The sequence below is a fragment of the Pristiophorus japonicus genome, chromosome 27, assembly GCF_044704955.1.
Source record: "Pristiophorus japonicus isolate sPriJap1 chromosome 27, sPriJap1.hap1, whole genome shotgun sequence".
Taxonomy (NCBI): Eukaryota; Metazoa; Chordata; class Chondrichthyes; family Pristiophoridae; genus Pristiophorus; species Pristiophorus japonicus.
The window spans coordinates 18,459,605-18,476,384 of record NC_092003.1 but is presented as its reverse complement, the minus strand read 5'-3'; the positions used below and the strand labels follow the sequence as shown (position 1 = coordinate 18,476,384).

The 16,780-nt window shown below is 50.1% G+C and overlaps 1 protein-coding gene across 1 annotated transcript in view; it reads right to left on the bottom strand.

Annotated features, from left to right (window-relative positions):
* LOC139239379 (inhibin beta C chain-like) overlaps positions 1 to 16,780 on the bottom strand; it is a 70,591-nt gene that overhangs the window by 18,764 nt on the left and 35,047 nt on the right. The window contains exon 2 of the mRNA XM_070868055.1: positions 5,022 to 5,194. Coding sequence (XP_070724156.1) covers positions 5,022 to 5,194 — 173 coding nt within the window. The remainder of the gene's footprint in view (positions 1 to 5,021; positions 5,195 to 16,780) is intronic.

Genomic DNA, 16,780 nt, shown 5'->3' with positions numbered 1-16,780 from the left:
TACTATTACAAGGTGTGCCACCAGAGGGCACCGCAGTGGGAGACTTGTAGGTTACCTGTGCAGGTGTGTCTGGCCTCGTATAAAAGTTGTGATCCTCACTCTGGAGTTATAAATAAAGGACTAAGGCCACTACAGTTCGAGCACAACACATTGTCTCGTGGAGTCATTATTAGAGCATCTGAAGACATAACAGCCCGAGATGCGTTTTCTCTGCCGTGGAGGATGAGGTAGCCTCCTGCGCAAAATTCAGCTCCTTGTCATTTTTGGGGGAGCGGACCGGACGTCGGTCATAATGGGGCTGGAAGTGTGGGGGTGAGCACACTCGAGGGACAGAAGTGGAGGCGGGATGGGGTCTCGGCCACTGTCAGTTATCAGCCGGGGCGCTGGATGATGTCACGACGGGTGTGAATCACCATGTCTGGCCCCCATCACTTAAAGGGGCAGGCCGCTGCAAGCTCTGCCATTACTTCACTTTGGCCCACTGGGACACCAGGGAGTGTTTCGGCCGGGCCAGTGGCCTGGCACCCAAGGGGAGGGTGCGTGTCCGCCTGTCTGGCCCAACCCAGGGGTGGGGGGGGGGGGGAATAATTGTCGGGTCCAACCCAGCAGTCGAATAACAAAACAAATAAAATGGCGGGCGCGAGAAAGTTGTCGGGGGAACCGCTCAGCGGCCCGAAGATCTTTTGCTGGATTTGGCTGGAGGGGCGGGAGATCGGCGGTGTGCGAATTGATGACGCTCTTAGGAGGGTTCGGTAGCAGCGGGGCAGAAGTGGGGACCGCCAAAAAAAAGCTCGGCTGAGAATTTCGCGAGCGGCGGCCATTGGACGCCAAATCGGCGGCGACACAACTCCGCCACATGACCACCATTTTCCGATGGTGGGAAGCATTTTCGTGAGGCTGAATTTCATCCCCATTAAGTCCATTTGTCTTCGAGGTTTTTAAGGAGATTAAAACGGGGGAAGCCTGGCCCCATCTATTCGGAGAGAAATCATAAGCTTAGGTTATAGTTACGAAGGGGATAGAAGGGATCTGAAGAATTGGAGGCCCATCACATTATTAAATGTGGATTATAAGATCTTGGCAAGGGTTATGGCAAATGATATGAAGGAGGTGATGCCGCAGATAGTTTCGCCCTCACTGTCCTGTGGAGTCATAGGCCGGGACATCGCTGACTCTCTGGTCTCAATCCGAGATGTGATAGAGCTCATGGAATTTGACAGATGACACGACCTTAACGTAAGGAAAGCTATGGGAGTAGTGGATGAGTGTTATATAGCTTCAGGAGCCATAGTGTATTATAGTAAGTCCCAATTTCTGGTTGTGGGAAGGGGTAGGGGGGAGGGGGAGGTGGTTGGAGGGAAGCCCTTTTAAGATGGTGGAGGTTTTAGAAGTTCTGGGGGTGCATATGGGGTGCACGAAGGATAGGGATCAAGTGGATCGACTAAATTGGGAACCGAAGGTTATGAAAATTAAGAAGATTTTGACAAGATGGAAAAGAAGGTGGTTGAAAGTGCAAGGAAAAGTGACAGTGGAGTCAGCTCTCCTGCTATCGAAACTATGGTACTTATTGACTGCGGAGGATATTCCTGAGTGGGTGGGAAAGTCCATCGGAGAGGCTTGTGTGAGGTTTTTAATGGGAAGGGGAAACCAGCCTTGGTTGCTTACAATTGGACAGCAAAATCAAGGAGGACTCAATTTCCCAGATGATTTGAAGATAAAATCCTTTAAAATTAAACGGGTGAAGAGATTTCTTCAGAAGTCAAATACAAGTTTTTGCAGCATTTTTTAAAATTAAGTGGGATAGGAGGACAGGGAATATTTTACATGGAATACAATAATATGTTTTTGAAATCGATTAAACCTCTCCCTCGGTTTTATAAGGAGGTTGTAGAGACTTGGGCCCAGTTTTTTTTTTAAAGTGTGCAGTTTATGCCCAAGGGTGCTCAGGAATTATTAAAACAGCCCTTATGTTTGAGCAGGTGGATCAACATTGAAGGAGAGGTATTATTGAATCAAGCTTTTATAAAAGCTGGTATTATATATGTGAAAGATGTATTATATGAGATAATTCCAGTTTGGTTGCCGGAAGCGATAGTAGGGACGTGGTTTGGGAGGAGGTAGAGGAAAAAGCAATTAAGATCATATATGAGAAGATTGTGAGGGCAATGCTACAGGATTGGATGGAAGAAATAAATAAGCAAATCTCCAAAGGAGATATAATGCATCCTGCTTTTCTAAGCGTTCTGCTGGAGAAAGGAAACGAGGTTATCAACTGTAATTTGGCAACTGTAATACTGGAGATTTCTATGGGGTATTTAGAGAATGGAATTTCAAGGCACATGCTGGTCAGGAGTTTTGGCAGAATAAATACCAACAGCTGGACTTCAACAGGATTTGGAAAGGAGTGTCGGAGAATTATAAATGTCCAGGGTGGATTGAATTGGATTTCAAATTGGCTCATAACCGGATTTTTACCTTTACAGTTTTGTGCAAGATTGGGCGAATAGAGGTGGCAAGTTGCCCAGTGTGTGGGACGCGGGATGGGACTCAGTCCCATTTACTGGTGTTATGTCCGAAGTTAAAGGATTTTAAGTACCACGTTCGACAGTTGTGTGAGGCTTTCTTGCTGGGTGATGACCAAAGAGCAAGAATGGGAATCCCGTGGGACTCAATTTCGGGATGGGGATTGTAGGAGAGTCTGCCCGAGTCTAGCAGAGCGGCAATTAACCGAATGTTCACTTTGGCGGGATTTGTGATTGTGCAAACAAAAAGAAAGCCTTGCATTTATATAGCGCCTTTCACAATCACCGGACGTCAAAAGCACTTTACAGCCTACGACATACTTTTGGAGTATAGTCACTGTTGTAATGTGGGCAACGCGGCAGCCAATTTGCGCCCACAAATAGCAATGTGATAATGACCAGTTCATTTGTTTTTTGATATGTTGATTGAGGGATAAATATTGACCAGGACACCGGGGATAACTCCCCTGCTCTGCTTTGAAATAGTGGTAACTTTTACACCTACCTGAGAGAGCAGATGGGGCCTCGGTTTAACATCTCATCCAAACAACGGCGCTCCAACAGTGCGGCACTCCCTCAGTACCGCCCCTCCGACATTCGGTGCTCCCTCAGTACTGCCCCTCCGACAGTGCAGCACTCCCTCAGTACTGCCCCTCCAACAGTGCGGCACTCTCACAGTACTGCCCCTCCGATAGTGCGGTGCTCCCTCAGTACTGCCCTTCTGACAGTGCAGCGCTCCCTCAGTACTGCCCCTCCAACAGTGCAGCACTCCCACAATACTGCCCCTCCAACAGTGCAGCACTCTCACAGTACTGCCCCTCCGACAGTGCGGCACTCCCACAGTACTGCCCCTCCAACAGTGCGGCACTCCCTCAGTACTGCCCCTCTGACAGTGCAGTGCTCCCTCAGTACCGCCCCTCCGACAGTGCGGTGCTCCCTCGGTACTGCCCCTCCGACAGTGCGGCGCTCCCTCAGTACTGCCCCTCCGACAGTGCGGTGCTCCCTCAGTACTGCCCCTCCGACAGTGCGGCACTCCCACAGTACTGCCCCTCCAACAGTGCGGCGCTCCCTCAGTACTGCCCCTCCGACAGTGCGGCGCTCCCTCAGCATTGCATTAGAGTTTGGGCGAAGATTTTTGTGCTCAAGTCCCTGGAGTGGGACTTGAACTTATGACTCGGGCAAGAGTGCTACCTACTAAGCCACAACTGACAATGAAGGAATGCTCTGTTTTTTTAAGGAGAGGAGAATAAACTTAAAAGAGTATTTTGAATATAAGCTAAAATATCATTATAAGACTCTGTCGATGTTTTATTGAGAAAATAATTTAAAGATAGTGTTGTATGATCAATTTGTAAAGTATAATAGTATATGTTACTATACTATAGTATATATTACAGAAGACAAATTAAACTTCACATTTTAATGTTAATAAGTGTTGGGCAAGTGGCTAGGCCGAGCGGCTGAAAGGATTTGTAAGATACAATGGATTGATCATGATATGGTAAATGTTCAATAAATATTAATTTTTAATAAAGTGGGCAACACCCTCATGTCTGTGTCAGTAGGTTGTGGGTTCAAGTCCCACTGCGAGAACTTGAGTACAATCCAGGCTGACACTCCAGTGCAGTACTGAGGGAGACCTGCACTGTCGAAGGGGCAGTGCTGAGGGAGCGCCGCACTGTCGGAGGGGCAGTACTGAGAGAGCGCCGCATGTCGGAGGGGCAGTACTGAGGGAGCGCCACACTGTCGGAGGGGCAGTACTGAGGGAGTGCCGCACTGTCAGAGGGGCAGTACTGAGGGAGCGCCGCACTGTCGGAGGGGCAGTACTGAGGGAGCGCCGCACTGTCGGAGGGGCAGTGCTGAGGGAGCGCCGCACTGTCGGAGGGGCAGTACTGAGGGAGCGCCGCACTGTCGGAGGGACAGTACTGAGGGAGCGCCGCACTGTCGGAGGGGCAGTACTGAGGGAGCGCCTCACTGTCGGAGAGGCAGTACTGAGGGAGCACCGCATTGTCGGAGGGGCAGTACTGAGGGAGCGCACACTGTCGGAGGGGCAGTACTGAGGGAGCGCCGCACTGTCGGAGGGGCAGTACTGAGGGAATGCCATGCTGTTGAAAGTGCCGTGTTTCAGATGAGACATTAAACCGACTGAGTGTGAGAGACTGAGTGCCGTCTGCTCTCTCGGATGGATGTAAAAGATCCCACGGCCATAATTGCGGAGAAGAGCAGGGAGAGTTCTCCCTGGTGTCCTGGGGCCAATATTTATCCCGCACCCAACATTCTTTTCCCATATAACAACAGTGACTACACTCCAAAAGTACTTCATTGGCGGAATGCGCTTTGGACATCCAGTGGTTGTGAAAGGCACTATCGAAATGCAAGTCTTACCTTCTTTTCTTCCATAGTATGTAGCAGTGTAGGACTGGCTCTCGGACCCGTCCCACACATTAAGAGAATCCTGCTGAGGTTACCAGCACCCTGAGACAGCGCAGACACACATACCTAGTTGCTGATCTGTTGCTGAGTCCCTCAAGCTGTGGGATGAGGCTTGGAGGCTGGCTCTCCAGATCTGTCTGAGCTGGTCCACTGTTTCTCGATGGATTCTGGGGATATGTTGGAGGTTTAAGGCTCGCAGCAAAATGATTTTGATCTCCTGTACAGCTCTCTCATTGCTTCTAAAAACAGGGGTTCAAGGAATGAAACTGTCAACGGTGAACATTGATTAAAAAAATCACCTGATGTTAATAATAAACAGAATCGCCAGCATTGTCCACGAGCAGTCAGCAATTGAAGATTGATCTCCAGCACATTCATTGTATGAGAGTGATTGTGAGTGAGTGAGTGTGAGAGGGTGAGTGTGAGAGGGTGAGTGTGAGAGGGTGAGTGTGAGAGGGTGAGTGTGAGAGGGTGAGTGTGAGAGGGTGAGTGTGAGAGAGAGAGTGTGAGAGGGTGAGTGTGAGAGGGTGTATGTGAGAGGGTGAGTGTGAGAGGGTGAGTGTGAGAGGGTGAGTGTGAGAGGGTGAGTGTGAGAGGGTGAGTGTGAGTGAGTGAGTGTGAGAGAGAGAGTGTGAGAGGGTGAGTGTGAGAGGGTGAGTGTGAGAGGGTGAGTGTGAGAGGGTGAGTGTGAGAGGGTGAGTGTGAGAGGGTGAGTGTGAGAGGGTGAGTGTGAGAGGGTGAGTGTGAGAGGGTGAGTGTGAGAGGGTGAGTGTGAAAGGGTGAGTGTGAGAGGGTGAGTGTGAGAAAGAGTGAGTATGAGAGAGTGAGTGTGATGGAGTGAGTGTGATGGAGTGAGTGTGATGGAGTGAGTGTGATGGAGTGAGTGTGATGGAGTGAGTGTGATGGAGTGAGTGTGATGGAGTGTGTGAGACAGAGTGTGAGAGAGTATGGTGTGTGAGTGAGTGTGAGAGTGAATGTGAGAGAGAGAGTGAGAGAGTAAGTGTGAGGGAGTGAGTGTGTGAGAGAGTCTGAGAGAATGAGTGTGAGAGACAGTGAGTGTGAGAGACAGTGAGTGTGAGAGAATGAGAGTGAAAGACTGAGTGTGAGAGACAGAATGTGAGAGTGAGTGTGTCAGTGAGTGTGAGAGAAACAGAGTGCGAGAGACAGAGTGAGAGAGACAGAGCAAGAGAGAGAGTGAGATAGAGAACTTGAGAGACTGAGGGTGAGAGAAATGTGTGAGAGAGTGAGTGTGAGAGAGCGAGTGTGAGAGAATGAGTGTAAAAGGGTGAGTGAGAGAGTGAGTGAGAGCGAGTGTGGGAGAGAGTGTGTGAAAGAGAGTGTGGAGAGAGAGTGAGAGATTGTGAGTGAGTGAGAGAGAGAAAGATTGTGAGAGACAGAGCGAGAGAAACAGAGCGAGAGAGAGAGTGATATAAAGATCTTGAGAGACTGTGTGAGAGACTGAGTGTGAGAGAGTGAGTGTGAGAGAGTGAGTGTGAGAGAGTGAGTGCGAGAGAGTGAGTGCGAGAGTGTGAGTGTGAGAGCGAGTCTGAGAGAGTGAGTCTGAGACAGAGCGTGAGACAGAGCGAAAGGTGAGTGTGAAAATGAGAGTGTGAGAATGTGAGAGACAGAGAGAGAGAGAGTGAGTGTGAGAGACAGAGTGTGAGAGACTGAGCGTGAGAAACTGAGCTTGAGAGACTGAGCTTGAGAGACTGAGCTTGAGAGACGGAGTGTAAGAGAGTGACCATGAGAGAGTGAGTGTGCGAGAGTGAGTGTGTGAGAGAGAGAGAGAGAGAGAGGCTGAGTGTGAGAGACAGATTTTGAGAGAAAGAGCGAGAGAGACAGAACAAAGAGAGAGGGATGGAGTGAGAGAGAGAGAGCTTGAGAGACTGAGTGTGAGGGAGTGAGTGAGAGAGAGCGAGTGTGAGAGAGTGTGTGAGAGAGTGAGTGTGAGCGAGAGAGTGAGTGAGTGAGTGTGAGAGACAGAGTGGGATAGGCAGAGTTAGAGAGAGCATGAGAGAGTGAGTGTGAGAGCGAGTGTGACAGAGAGAGAGTGCGTGAGAGAGAGTGTGAGTGAGACTGAGTGTGAGAGAGCGAGTGTGAGAGAGCGAGTGTGAGAGAGCGAGTGTGAGAGAGCGAGTGTGAGAGAGAGATTGTGAGAAAAGGAGCTAGAGAGAGAGACAGAGTGAGAAAGACATTGCTTGAGAGACTGAGCGTGAGGGAGTGAGTGAGAGTGAGTGTGAGCGAGAGACAGAGTGTGAGAGACAGAGTGGGATAGACAGAGTGGGATAGACAGAGTGGGAAAGAGAGAGCATGAGAGATTGATTGTGAGAGAGTGAGTGTGAGAGACAGAGTGGGATAGACAGAGTGGGATAGACAGAGTGAGAGAGAGAGAGCATGAGAGAGTGAGTGTGAGAGACAGAGTGGGATAGACAGAGTGAGAAAGAGAGAGCATGAGAGATTGATTGTGAGAGAGTGAGTGGGATAGACAGAGTGTAATAGACAGAGTGAGAGAGAGAGAGCATGAGAGATTGAGTATGAGAGAGAGAGCATGAGAGATTGAGTGTGAGAGTGAGTGTGACCGAGAGAGAGTGTGAGAGTGAGTGTGAGAAAGTGAGTGAGAGAGTGAGTGTGAGAGATGGAGCGAGAGAGAGAGAGAGAGAGCTTGAGAGACTGAGTGTGAGAGTGTGTGAGGGACTGTGAGAGTGAGTGTGAGAGAGTGAGTGTGAGAGAATGAGTGTGAGAGAATGAGTGTGAGAGAATGAGTGTGAGACAGTGTGAATTAGTGAGTGTGACAGAATGAGTCAGATAGTGAGTGACAGTGAATGTGAGAGAGCGAATGTGAGAGAGTGCCTGTGAGCGACAGAGCGAGAGAGAGTGAGTGTGAGAGAGTGAGTGTGAGAGAGTGAGTGTGAGAGAGCGAGTATGAGAGAGCGAGAAAAAGAGAGAGAGAGACAGAGTGTGGGAGAGTAAGTTTGAGAGTGCGAGTGGGAGAATGAGTGTGAGAGACAGAGCAAGAGAAAGTGAGTGTGAGAGACTGTGAGTGAGTGAGTGTGTGAGAGTGAGTGAGAGAGTGAGTGTGAGAGAGCGAGTGTGAGACAGAAAGAGAGAGGCAGAGAGACAGAGTGTGAGAGAGTAAGTTTGAGTGTGTGAGTGTGAGAGTGAGTGAGAGAGGCAGAGCGAGATTGAGAGTGAGTGTGAGAGAGTGAGTGTGAGAGAGTGAGTGTGAGAGAGTGAGTGTGAGAGAGTGAGTGTGAGAGAGAGAGTGTGAGAGAGTGAGAGAGAGTGGGTGTGAGAGAGTGAGTGTGAAAGTATGTGAATTAGTAACTGTGAGAGAGCGACTGTGAGTGACTGAGTGTGAGAGGCAGAGTGTGCGACTGAGCGTGTGAGTGAGTGTGAGAGAGACAGAGTGCAAGAGACAGAGCGAGAGACAGATCAAGAGAGAGAGTGAGATAGAGAACTTGAGAGACTGAGGGTGAGTGTGTGAGTGTGTGAGTGTGTGAGTGTGTGAGTGTGTGCGTGTGTGCGTGTGTGCGTGTGTGCGTGTGTGCGTGTGTGAGTGTGAGTGTGTGTGAGTGTGTGAGTGTGTGAGTGTGTGAGAGGGTGAGTGTGAGAGACAGTGGAATGGACAGAGTGAGAGATAGAGCATCAGAGATTGAGTGTAACAGAGTGAGTGTGACAGAGAATATGAGAGAGCGTGTGTGAGAGAGTTGGTGTGAGAGACAGAGCGAGAGATACAGAGTGTGAGAAAGGGAGTGTGAGAGACTCAGTGTGAGAGAGTGTGAGAGAGTGAGTGTGAGAGAAAGAGCGTGATAGACAGAGCGAAAGAAAGTGAGTGTGAGAATGAGAATGTGAGAGTGAGTGTGAGGGACAGAGCAAGAGAGAGTGAGTGTGAGGGTGAGTGTGAGAGATTGAGTGTGAGATGCTGAGTGAGACGCTGAGTGTGAGACGCTGAGTGTGAGACGCTGAGTGTGAGACGCTGTATTTGAGAGGCTAAGTGTGAGAGAGTGAGCGAGACTGAGTGTGAGAGAGAGAGAGAGAGAGAGGTTGAGTGTGAGAGATAGATTGTGAGAGAAAGAGCAAGCGAGACAGAGCAAGAGAGAGACAGAGTGAGAGAGAGAGAGCTTGAGAGACTGTGTGAGGAAGTGAGTGTGAGAGAGTGAGTGTGAGAGTGTGAGTGTGAGAGAGTGAGTGAAAGAATGAGTGTGAGAGAGCGAATCTAAGCGAATGGGTGTGCGAGAGAGTGTGAGAGTGATACAGTGAATGTGAGCAAGTGGGTGTGAGAGAGAGTGTGAGAGTGAGTTTGAGTGAGTGTGAGAGAATGAGTGTGAGAGAGTGAATGTGAGGGAATGAGTGTGAGAGAGTGAATGTGAGGGAATAAGTGTGAGAGATAGACTGTGAGAGACTGAGTGTGAGAATGTGAGTGAGAGAGAGAGAGAGTGAGTGAGAAAGTGAGTCTGAGCGAGTGAATGTGAGAGAGAGTGTGAGAGACCGAGTGTGAGAGACCGAGTGTGAGAGAGTGAGTGTGAGAGAGAGTGAGTGTGAGAGTGAGTGTGAGAGTGTGAGTGTGAGAGAGAGAGTGAGAGAGAGAGTGTGAGAGAGAGAGTGTGAGAGAGTGAGTGTGAGAGAGAGTGAGTGTGAGAGAGAGTGAGTGTGAGAGAGAGTGAGTGTGAGAGAGAGTGAGTGTGAGAGAGAGTGTGTGAGAGAGTAAGAGCGAGAGAGACAGAGCGAGAGAGAGAGAGTGAGAAAGACAGAGCGAGAGGGGCAGAGCAAGCGAGACTGAGTGTGGGAGAGTGAGTGTGAGAGACTGAGTGTGGGAGACTGAGTGTGAGAGACTGAGTGTGAGAGACTGAGTGTGGGAGACTGAGTGTGGGAGACCGAGTGTGAGAGACCGAGTGTGAGAGACCGAGTGTGAGAGACTGAGTGTGATACAGTGAATGTGAGCGAGTGGGTGTGAGAGAGAGTGTGAGAGTGAGTTTGAGTGAGTGTGAGAGAATGAGTGTGAGAGAGTGAATGTGAGGGAATGAGTGTGAGAGAGTGAATGTGAGGGAATGAGTGTGAGAGAGTGAATGTGAGGGAATGAGTGTGAGAGATAGACTGTGAGAGACTGAGTGTGAGAATGTGAGTGTGAGAGAGTGAGTGTGAGACTGAGTGTGAGAGAGAGAGAGTGAGTGAGAAAGTGAGTCTGAGCGAGAGAGAGAGTGAGAGAGACCGAGTGTGAGAGACCGAGTGTGAGAGACCGAGTGTGAGAGAGTGAGTGTGAGAGAGTGAGTGTGAGAGAGTGAGTGTGAGAGAGTGAGTGTGAGAGAGAGTGAGAGTGTGTGAGAGAGTGTGTGAGAGAGTGTGAGAGAGAAAGAGCGAGCGAGACAGAGCGAGAGAGAGAGAGTGAGAAAGACAGAGCGAGAGGGGCAGAGCAAGCGAGAGTGAGTGTGAGAGACTGAGTGTGAGAGACTGAGTGTGAGAGAGAGTGAGTGTGAGAGAGAGTGAGTGTGAGAGAGAGTGAGTGTGAGAGAGAGTGAGTGTGAGAGAGAGTGAGTGTGAGAGTGAGTGTGTAAGAGAGAGAGTGTGTAAGAGAGAGAGTGTGTAAGAGAGTGAGAGAGAGAGTGAGAGAGAAAGAGCGAGCGAGAGAGAGAGAGTGAGAAAGACAGAGCGAGAGGGGCAGAGCAAGCGAGACTGAGTGTGAGAGACTGAGTGTGAGAGACTGAGTGTGAGAGACTGAGTGTGAGAGAGTGAATGTGAGGGAATGAGTGTGAGGGAATGAGTGTGAGAGACTGAGTGTGAGAGAATGAGTGTGAGAGTGAATGTGAGGGAATGAGTGTGAGAGAGTGAATGTGAGGGAATGAGTGTGAGAGAGTGAATGTGAGGGAATAAGTGTGAGAGATAGACTGTGAGAAACTGAGTGTGAGAATGTGAGTGTGAGAGAGTGAGTGTGAGACTGAGTGTGAGAGAGAGAGAGTGAGTGAGAAAGTGAGTCTGAGCGAGTGAATGTGAGAGAGAGTGAGAGAGACCGAGTGTGAGAGAGTGAGTGTGAGAGAGTGAGTGTGAGAGAGTGAGTGTGAGAGAGAGTGAGAGAGTGTGAGAGAGAAAGAGCGAGCGAGACAGAGCAAGAGAGAGAGAGTGAGAAAGACAGAGCGAGAGGGGCAGAGCAAGCGAGACTGAGTGTGGGAGAGTGAGTGTGAGAGACTGAGTGTGAGAGACTGAGTGTGAGAGACTGAGTGTGAGAGACTGAGTGTGAGAGACTGAGTGTGAGAGACTGAGTGTGAGAGACTGAGTGTGAGAAAGTGAATGCGAGAGCCAGAGCTTGAAAGACAAAGCGAAAAAAAAGTGTGAGAGAGAGTGAGTGTGAGAGAGTGAGTGTGAGAGAGTGAGTGTGAGAGAATGAGTGTGAGAGAGTGAGTGTGAGAGAGTGAGTGTGAGAGAGTGAGTGTGAGAGACAGATTGTGAGAGACAGATTGTGAGAGAAAGAGCAAGAAAGACAGAGCAAGGGAGAGAGAGACAGAGTGAGAGAGAGAGAGCTTGAGAGACTGAGTGTGAGGGAGTGAATGAGAGAGTGAATGTGAGAGACAGTGTGGGATAGACAGTGAGCGAGAGAGAGCATCAGAGATTGACTGTGAAAGAGTGAGTGTGAGAGAGTGAGTGTGAGTGAGAGTGAGGGTGAGAGTGTGAGGATGAGTGAGAGTGAGGGTGAGAGAGTGAGGGTGAGAGACAGTGTGAGGGACAGTGTGTGAGAGACAGAATGAGGGAGACAGAGCGAGAGACAAGAGTGTGAGAGAGTGAGTGTGAGAGAGTGAGTGTGAGAGAGTGAGTGTGAGAGAGTGAGTGTGAGAGAGTGAGTGTGAGAGAGTGAGTGTGAGAGAGTGAGTGTGAGAGTGTGATAGACAGAGCGTGATAGACAGAGCGTGATAGACAGAGCGAAAGAAAGTGAGTGTGAGAATGAGAGTGTGAGAGTGAGCGTGGGACAGAGCAAGAGAGAGTGAGTGTGAGAGAGTGAGTGTGAGAGAGTGAGTGTGAGAGAACGAGTGTGAGAGAACGAGTGTGAGAGAACGAGTGTGAGAGAACGAGTGTGAGAGAACGAGTGTGAGAGAACGAGTGTGAGAGAACGAGTGTGAGAGACTGAGTGTGAGAGACTGAGAGCGAGAGACTGAGAGCGAGAGAGAGCATCAGAGATTGAGTGTGAAAGAGTGAGTGTGAGAGAGTGAGTGTGAGTGAGAGTGAGGGTGAGAGAGTGAGGATGAGTGAGTGAGGGTGAGAGAGTGAGGGTGAGAGACAGTGTGTGAGAGACAGAGTGAGGGAGACAGAGCGAGAGACAAGAGTGTGAGAGAGTGAGCGTGCGAGAGTGAGCGTGAGAGTGAGCGTGATAGACAGAGCGTGATAGACAGAGCGTGATAGACAGAGCGTGATAGACAGAGCGTGATAGACAGAGCGTGATGGACAGAGCGTGATAGATAGAGCGAAAGAAATTGAGTGTGAGAATGAGAGTGTGAGAGTGAGTGTGAGGGACAGAGCAAGAGAGAGTGAGTGTGAGAGAGTGAGTGTGAGAGAGTGAGTGTGAGAGAGTGAGTGTGAGAGAGTGAGTGTGAGAGAGTGAGTGTGAGAGAGTGAGTGTGAGAGACAGAGCGTGATAGACAGAGCGTGATAGACAGAGCGAAAGAAAGTGAGTGTGAGAATGAGAGTGTGAGAGTGAGTGTGGGACAGAGCAAGAGAGAGTGCGTGTGAGAGAGTGAGTGTGAGAGAGTGAGTGTGAGGGACTGTGTGAGAGACAGAGTGTGAGAGACAGAGTGGGAGAGAGTGAGCGTAAGAAAGTGAGCGTGAGAGGCTGAGTGAGAGGGAGAGAGAGAGGCTGAGTGAGAGGGAGAGAGAGAGAGGCTGTGTGTGTGAGACAGATTGTGAGAGAAAGAGCAAGAGAGTCAGAGCAATAGAGAGGGAGAGACAGAGTGAGAGGGAGTGAGCTTGAGAGACTGTGAGGGAGTGAGTGAGAGAGTGAGTGTGAGAGAATGCGCCTGAGAGACTGAGTGTGAGAGAGTGTGTGAGAGAGTGTGTGAAAGAGTGAGTAAGAGAGTGAGTCTGAGCGAGTGAGTGTGAGAGAGAGTGTGAGAGCGTGAGTGTGAGAGCGTGAGTGTGAGAGCGTGAGTGTGAGAGAGTGCGTGTGAGAGAGTGAGTGTGAGAGAGTGAGTGTGAGAGAGTGAGTGTGAGAGAGTGAGTGTGAGAGAGTGAGTGAGAGAGAGTGAGTGTGAGAGAGTGAGTGTGAGAGAGTGAGTGAGAGAGAGTGAGTGTGAGAGAGTGTGAGAGTGAGTGTGTGAGAGAGTGTGAGAAAGAAAGAGCGAGAGAGACAGAGCGGGGCAGAGCATGCGAGACTGAGTATGGGAGAGAGTGTGTGAGAGAATGAGAGTGAGAGACTGAGTGTGAGAGACTGAGTGTCAGAGAGAGTGAATGTGAGAGCCAGAGCTTGAGAGACAAAGCGAAAGAAAGTTTGTGTGAGAATGAGAGTGTGAGAGTGAGTATGAGAGACAGAGTGAGAGAGAGTGAGTGTGAGTGAGAGTGAGGGTGAGAGAGTGAGGGTGAGAGACAGTGTGTGAGAGACAGAGTGAGGGAGACAGAGCGAGAGACAAGAGTGTGAGAGAGTGAGCGTGAGAGAGTGAGCGTGAGAGAGTGAGCGTGAGAGAGTGAGCGTGAGAGAGTGAGCGTGAGAGAGTGAGCGTGATAGACAGAGCGTGATGGACAGAGCGTGATGGACAGAGCGTGATGGACAGAGCGTGATGGACAGGGCGTGATGGACAGAGCGAAAGAAATTGAGTGTGAGAATGAGAGTGTGAGAGTGAGTGTGAGGGACAGAGCAAGAGAGAGTGAGTGTGAGAGAGTGTGAGAGAGTGAGTGTGAGAGAGTGAGTGTGAGAGAGTGAGTGTGAGAGATTGAGTGTGAGAGAGTGAGTGTGAGAGATTGAGTGTGAGAGAGTGAGTGTGAGAGAGTGAGTGTGAGAGAGTGAGTGTGAGAGAGTGAGTGTGAGAGACTGAGTGTGAGAGACTGAGTGTGAGAGACTGAGTGTGAGAGACTGAGTGTGAGAGACTGCGTGTGAGAGACTGAGAGCGAGAGAGAGCATCAGAGATTGAGTGTGAAAGAGTGAGTGTGAGAGAGTGAGTGTGAGTGAGAGTGAGGGTGAGAGAGTGAGGATGAGTGAGTGAGGGTGAGAGAGTGAGGGTGAGAGACAGTGTGTGAGAGACAGAGTGAGGGAGACAGAGCGAGAGACAAGAGTGTGAGAGAGTGAGCGTGAGTGAGCGTGAGAGAGTGAGCGTGAGAGAGTGAGCGTGAGAGAGTGAGCGTGAGAGAGTGAGCGTGATAGACAGAGCGTGATGGACAGAGCGTGATGGACAGAGCGTGATGGACAGAGCGTGATGGACAGAGCGAAAGAAATTGAGTGTGAGAATGAGAGTGTGAGAGTGAGTGTGAGGGACAGAGCAAGAGAGAGTGAGTGTGAGAGAGTGAGTGTGAGAGAGTGAGTGTGAGAGAGTGAGTGTGAGAGAGTGAGTGTGAGAGAGTGAGTGTGAGAGACAGAGCGTGATAGACAGAGCGAAAGAAATTGAGTGTGAGAATGAGAGTGTGAGAGTGAGTGTGAGGGACAGAGCAAGAGAGAGTGAGTGTGAGAGAGTGAGTGTGAGAGCGTGCGTGTGAGAGAGTGAGTGTGAGAGAGTGAGTGTGAGGGACTGTGTGAGAGACAGAGTGTGAGAGACAGAGTGTGAGAGAGTGAGCGTAAGAAAGTGAGCGTGAGAGGCTGAGTGAGAGGGAGAGAGAGAGGCTGAGTGAGCGGGAGAGAGAGAGAGGCTGTGTGCGTGAGACAGATTGTGAGAGAAAGAGCAAGAGAGTCAGAGCAATAGAGAGGGAGACACAGAGTGAGAGGGAGTGAGCTTGAGAGACTGTGAGGGAGTGAGTGAGAGAGTGAGAGAGTGAGTGTGAGAGAATGCGCCTGAGAGACTGTGTGAGGAAGTGAGTGTGAGAGAGTGAGTGTGAGAGTGTGAGTGTGAGAGAGTGAGTGAAAGAATGAGTGTGAGAGAGCGAATCTAAGCGAATGGGTGTGCGAGAGAGTGTGAGAGTGATACAGTGAATGTGAGCAAGTGGGTGTGAGAGAGAGTGTGAGAGTGAGTTTGAGTGAGTGTGAGAGAATGAGTGTGAGAGAGTGAATGTGAGGGAATAAGTGTGAGAGATAGACTGTGAGAGACTGAGTGTGAGAATGTGAGTGTGAGAGAGAGAGAGAGTGAGTGAGAAAGTGAGTCTGAGCGAGTGAATGTGAGAGAGAGTGTGAGAGACCGAGTGTGAGAGACCGAGTGAGAGAGAGTGAGTGTGAGAGAGAGTGAGTGTGAGAGAGAGTGAGTGTGAGAGAGAGTGAGTGTGAGAGAGAGTGAGTGTGAGAGAGAGTGAGTGTGAGAGAGAGTGTGTGAGAGAGTAAGAGCGAGAGAGACAGAGCGAGAGAGAGAGAGTGAGAAAGACAGAGCGAGAGGGGCAGAGCAAGCGAGACTGAGTGTGGGAGAGTGAGTGTGGGAGACTGAGTGTGAGAGACTGAGTGTGAGAGACTGAGTGTGGGAGACCGAGTGTGAGAGACCGAGTGTGAGAGACCGAGTGTGAGAGACCGAGTGTGAGAGACTGAGTGTGATACAGTGAATGTGAGCGAGTGGGTGTGAGAGAGAGTGTGAGAGTGAGTTTGAGTGAGTGTGAGAGAATGAGTGTGAGAGAGTGAATGTGAGGGAATGAGTGTGAGAGAGTGAATGTGAGGGAATGAGTGTGAGAGAGTGAATGTGAGGGAATGAGTGTGAGAGATAGACTGTGAGAGACTGAGTGTGAGAATGTGAGTGTGAGAGAGTGAGTGTGAGACTGAGTGTGAGAGAGAGAGAGTGAGTGAGAAAGTGAGTCTGAGCGAGAGAGAGTGAGAGAGACCGAGTGTGCGAGACCGAGTGTGAGAGACCGAGTGTGAGAGAGTGAGTGTGAGAGAGTGAGTGTGAGAGAGTGAGTGTGAGAGAGTGAGTGTGAGAGAGAGTGAGAGTGTGTGAGAGAGTGTGTGAGAGAGTGTGAGAGAGAAAGAGCGAGCGAGACAGAGCGAGAGAGAGAGAGTGAGAAAGACAGAGCGAGAGGGGCAGAGCAAGCGAGAGTGAGTGTGAGAGACTGAGTGTGAGAGACTGAGTGTGAGAGAGAGTGAGTGTGAGAGAGAGTGAGTGTGAGAGAGAGTGAGTGTGAGAGAGAGTGAGTGTGAGAGAGAGTGAGTGTGAGAGAGAGTGTGTAAGAGAGAGAGTGTGTAAGAGAGTGAGAGAGAGAGTGTGAGAGAGAAAGAGCGAGCGAGAGAGAGAGAGTGAGAAAGACAGAGCGAGAGGGGCAGAGCAAGCGAGACTGAGTGTGAGAGACTGAGTGTGAGAGACTGAGTGTGAGAGACTGAGTGTGAGAGAGTGAATGTGAGGGAATGAGTGTGAGGGAATGAGTGTGAGAGACTGAGTGTGAGAGAATGAGTGTGAGGGAATGAGTGTGAGAGAGTGAATGTGAGGGAATAAGTGTGAGAGATAGACTGTGAGAGACTGAGTGTGAGAATGTGAGTGTGAGAGAGTGAGTGTGAGACTGAGTGTGAGAGAGAGAGAGTGAGTGAGAAAGTGAGTCTGAGCGAGTGAATGTGAGAGAGAGTGAGAGAGACCGAGTGTGAGAGAGTGAGTGTGAGAGAGTGAGTGTGAGAGAGTGAGTGTGAGAGAGTGAGTGTGAGAGAGAGTGAGAGAGTGTGAGAGAGAAAGAGCGAGCGAGACAGAGCAAGAGAGAGGGAGTGAGAAAGACAGAGCGAGAGGGGCAGAGCAAGCGAGACT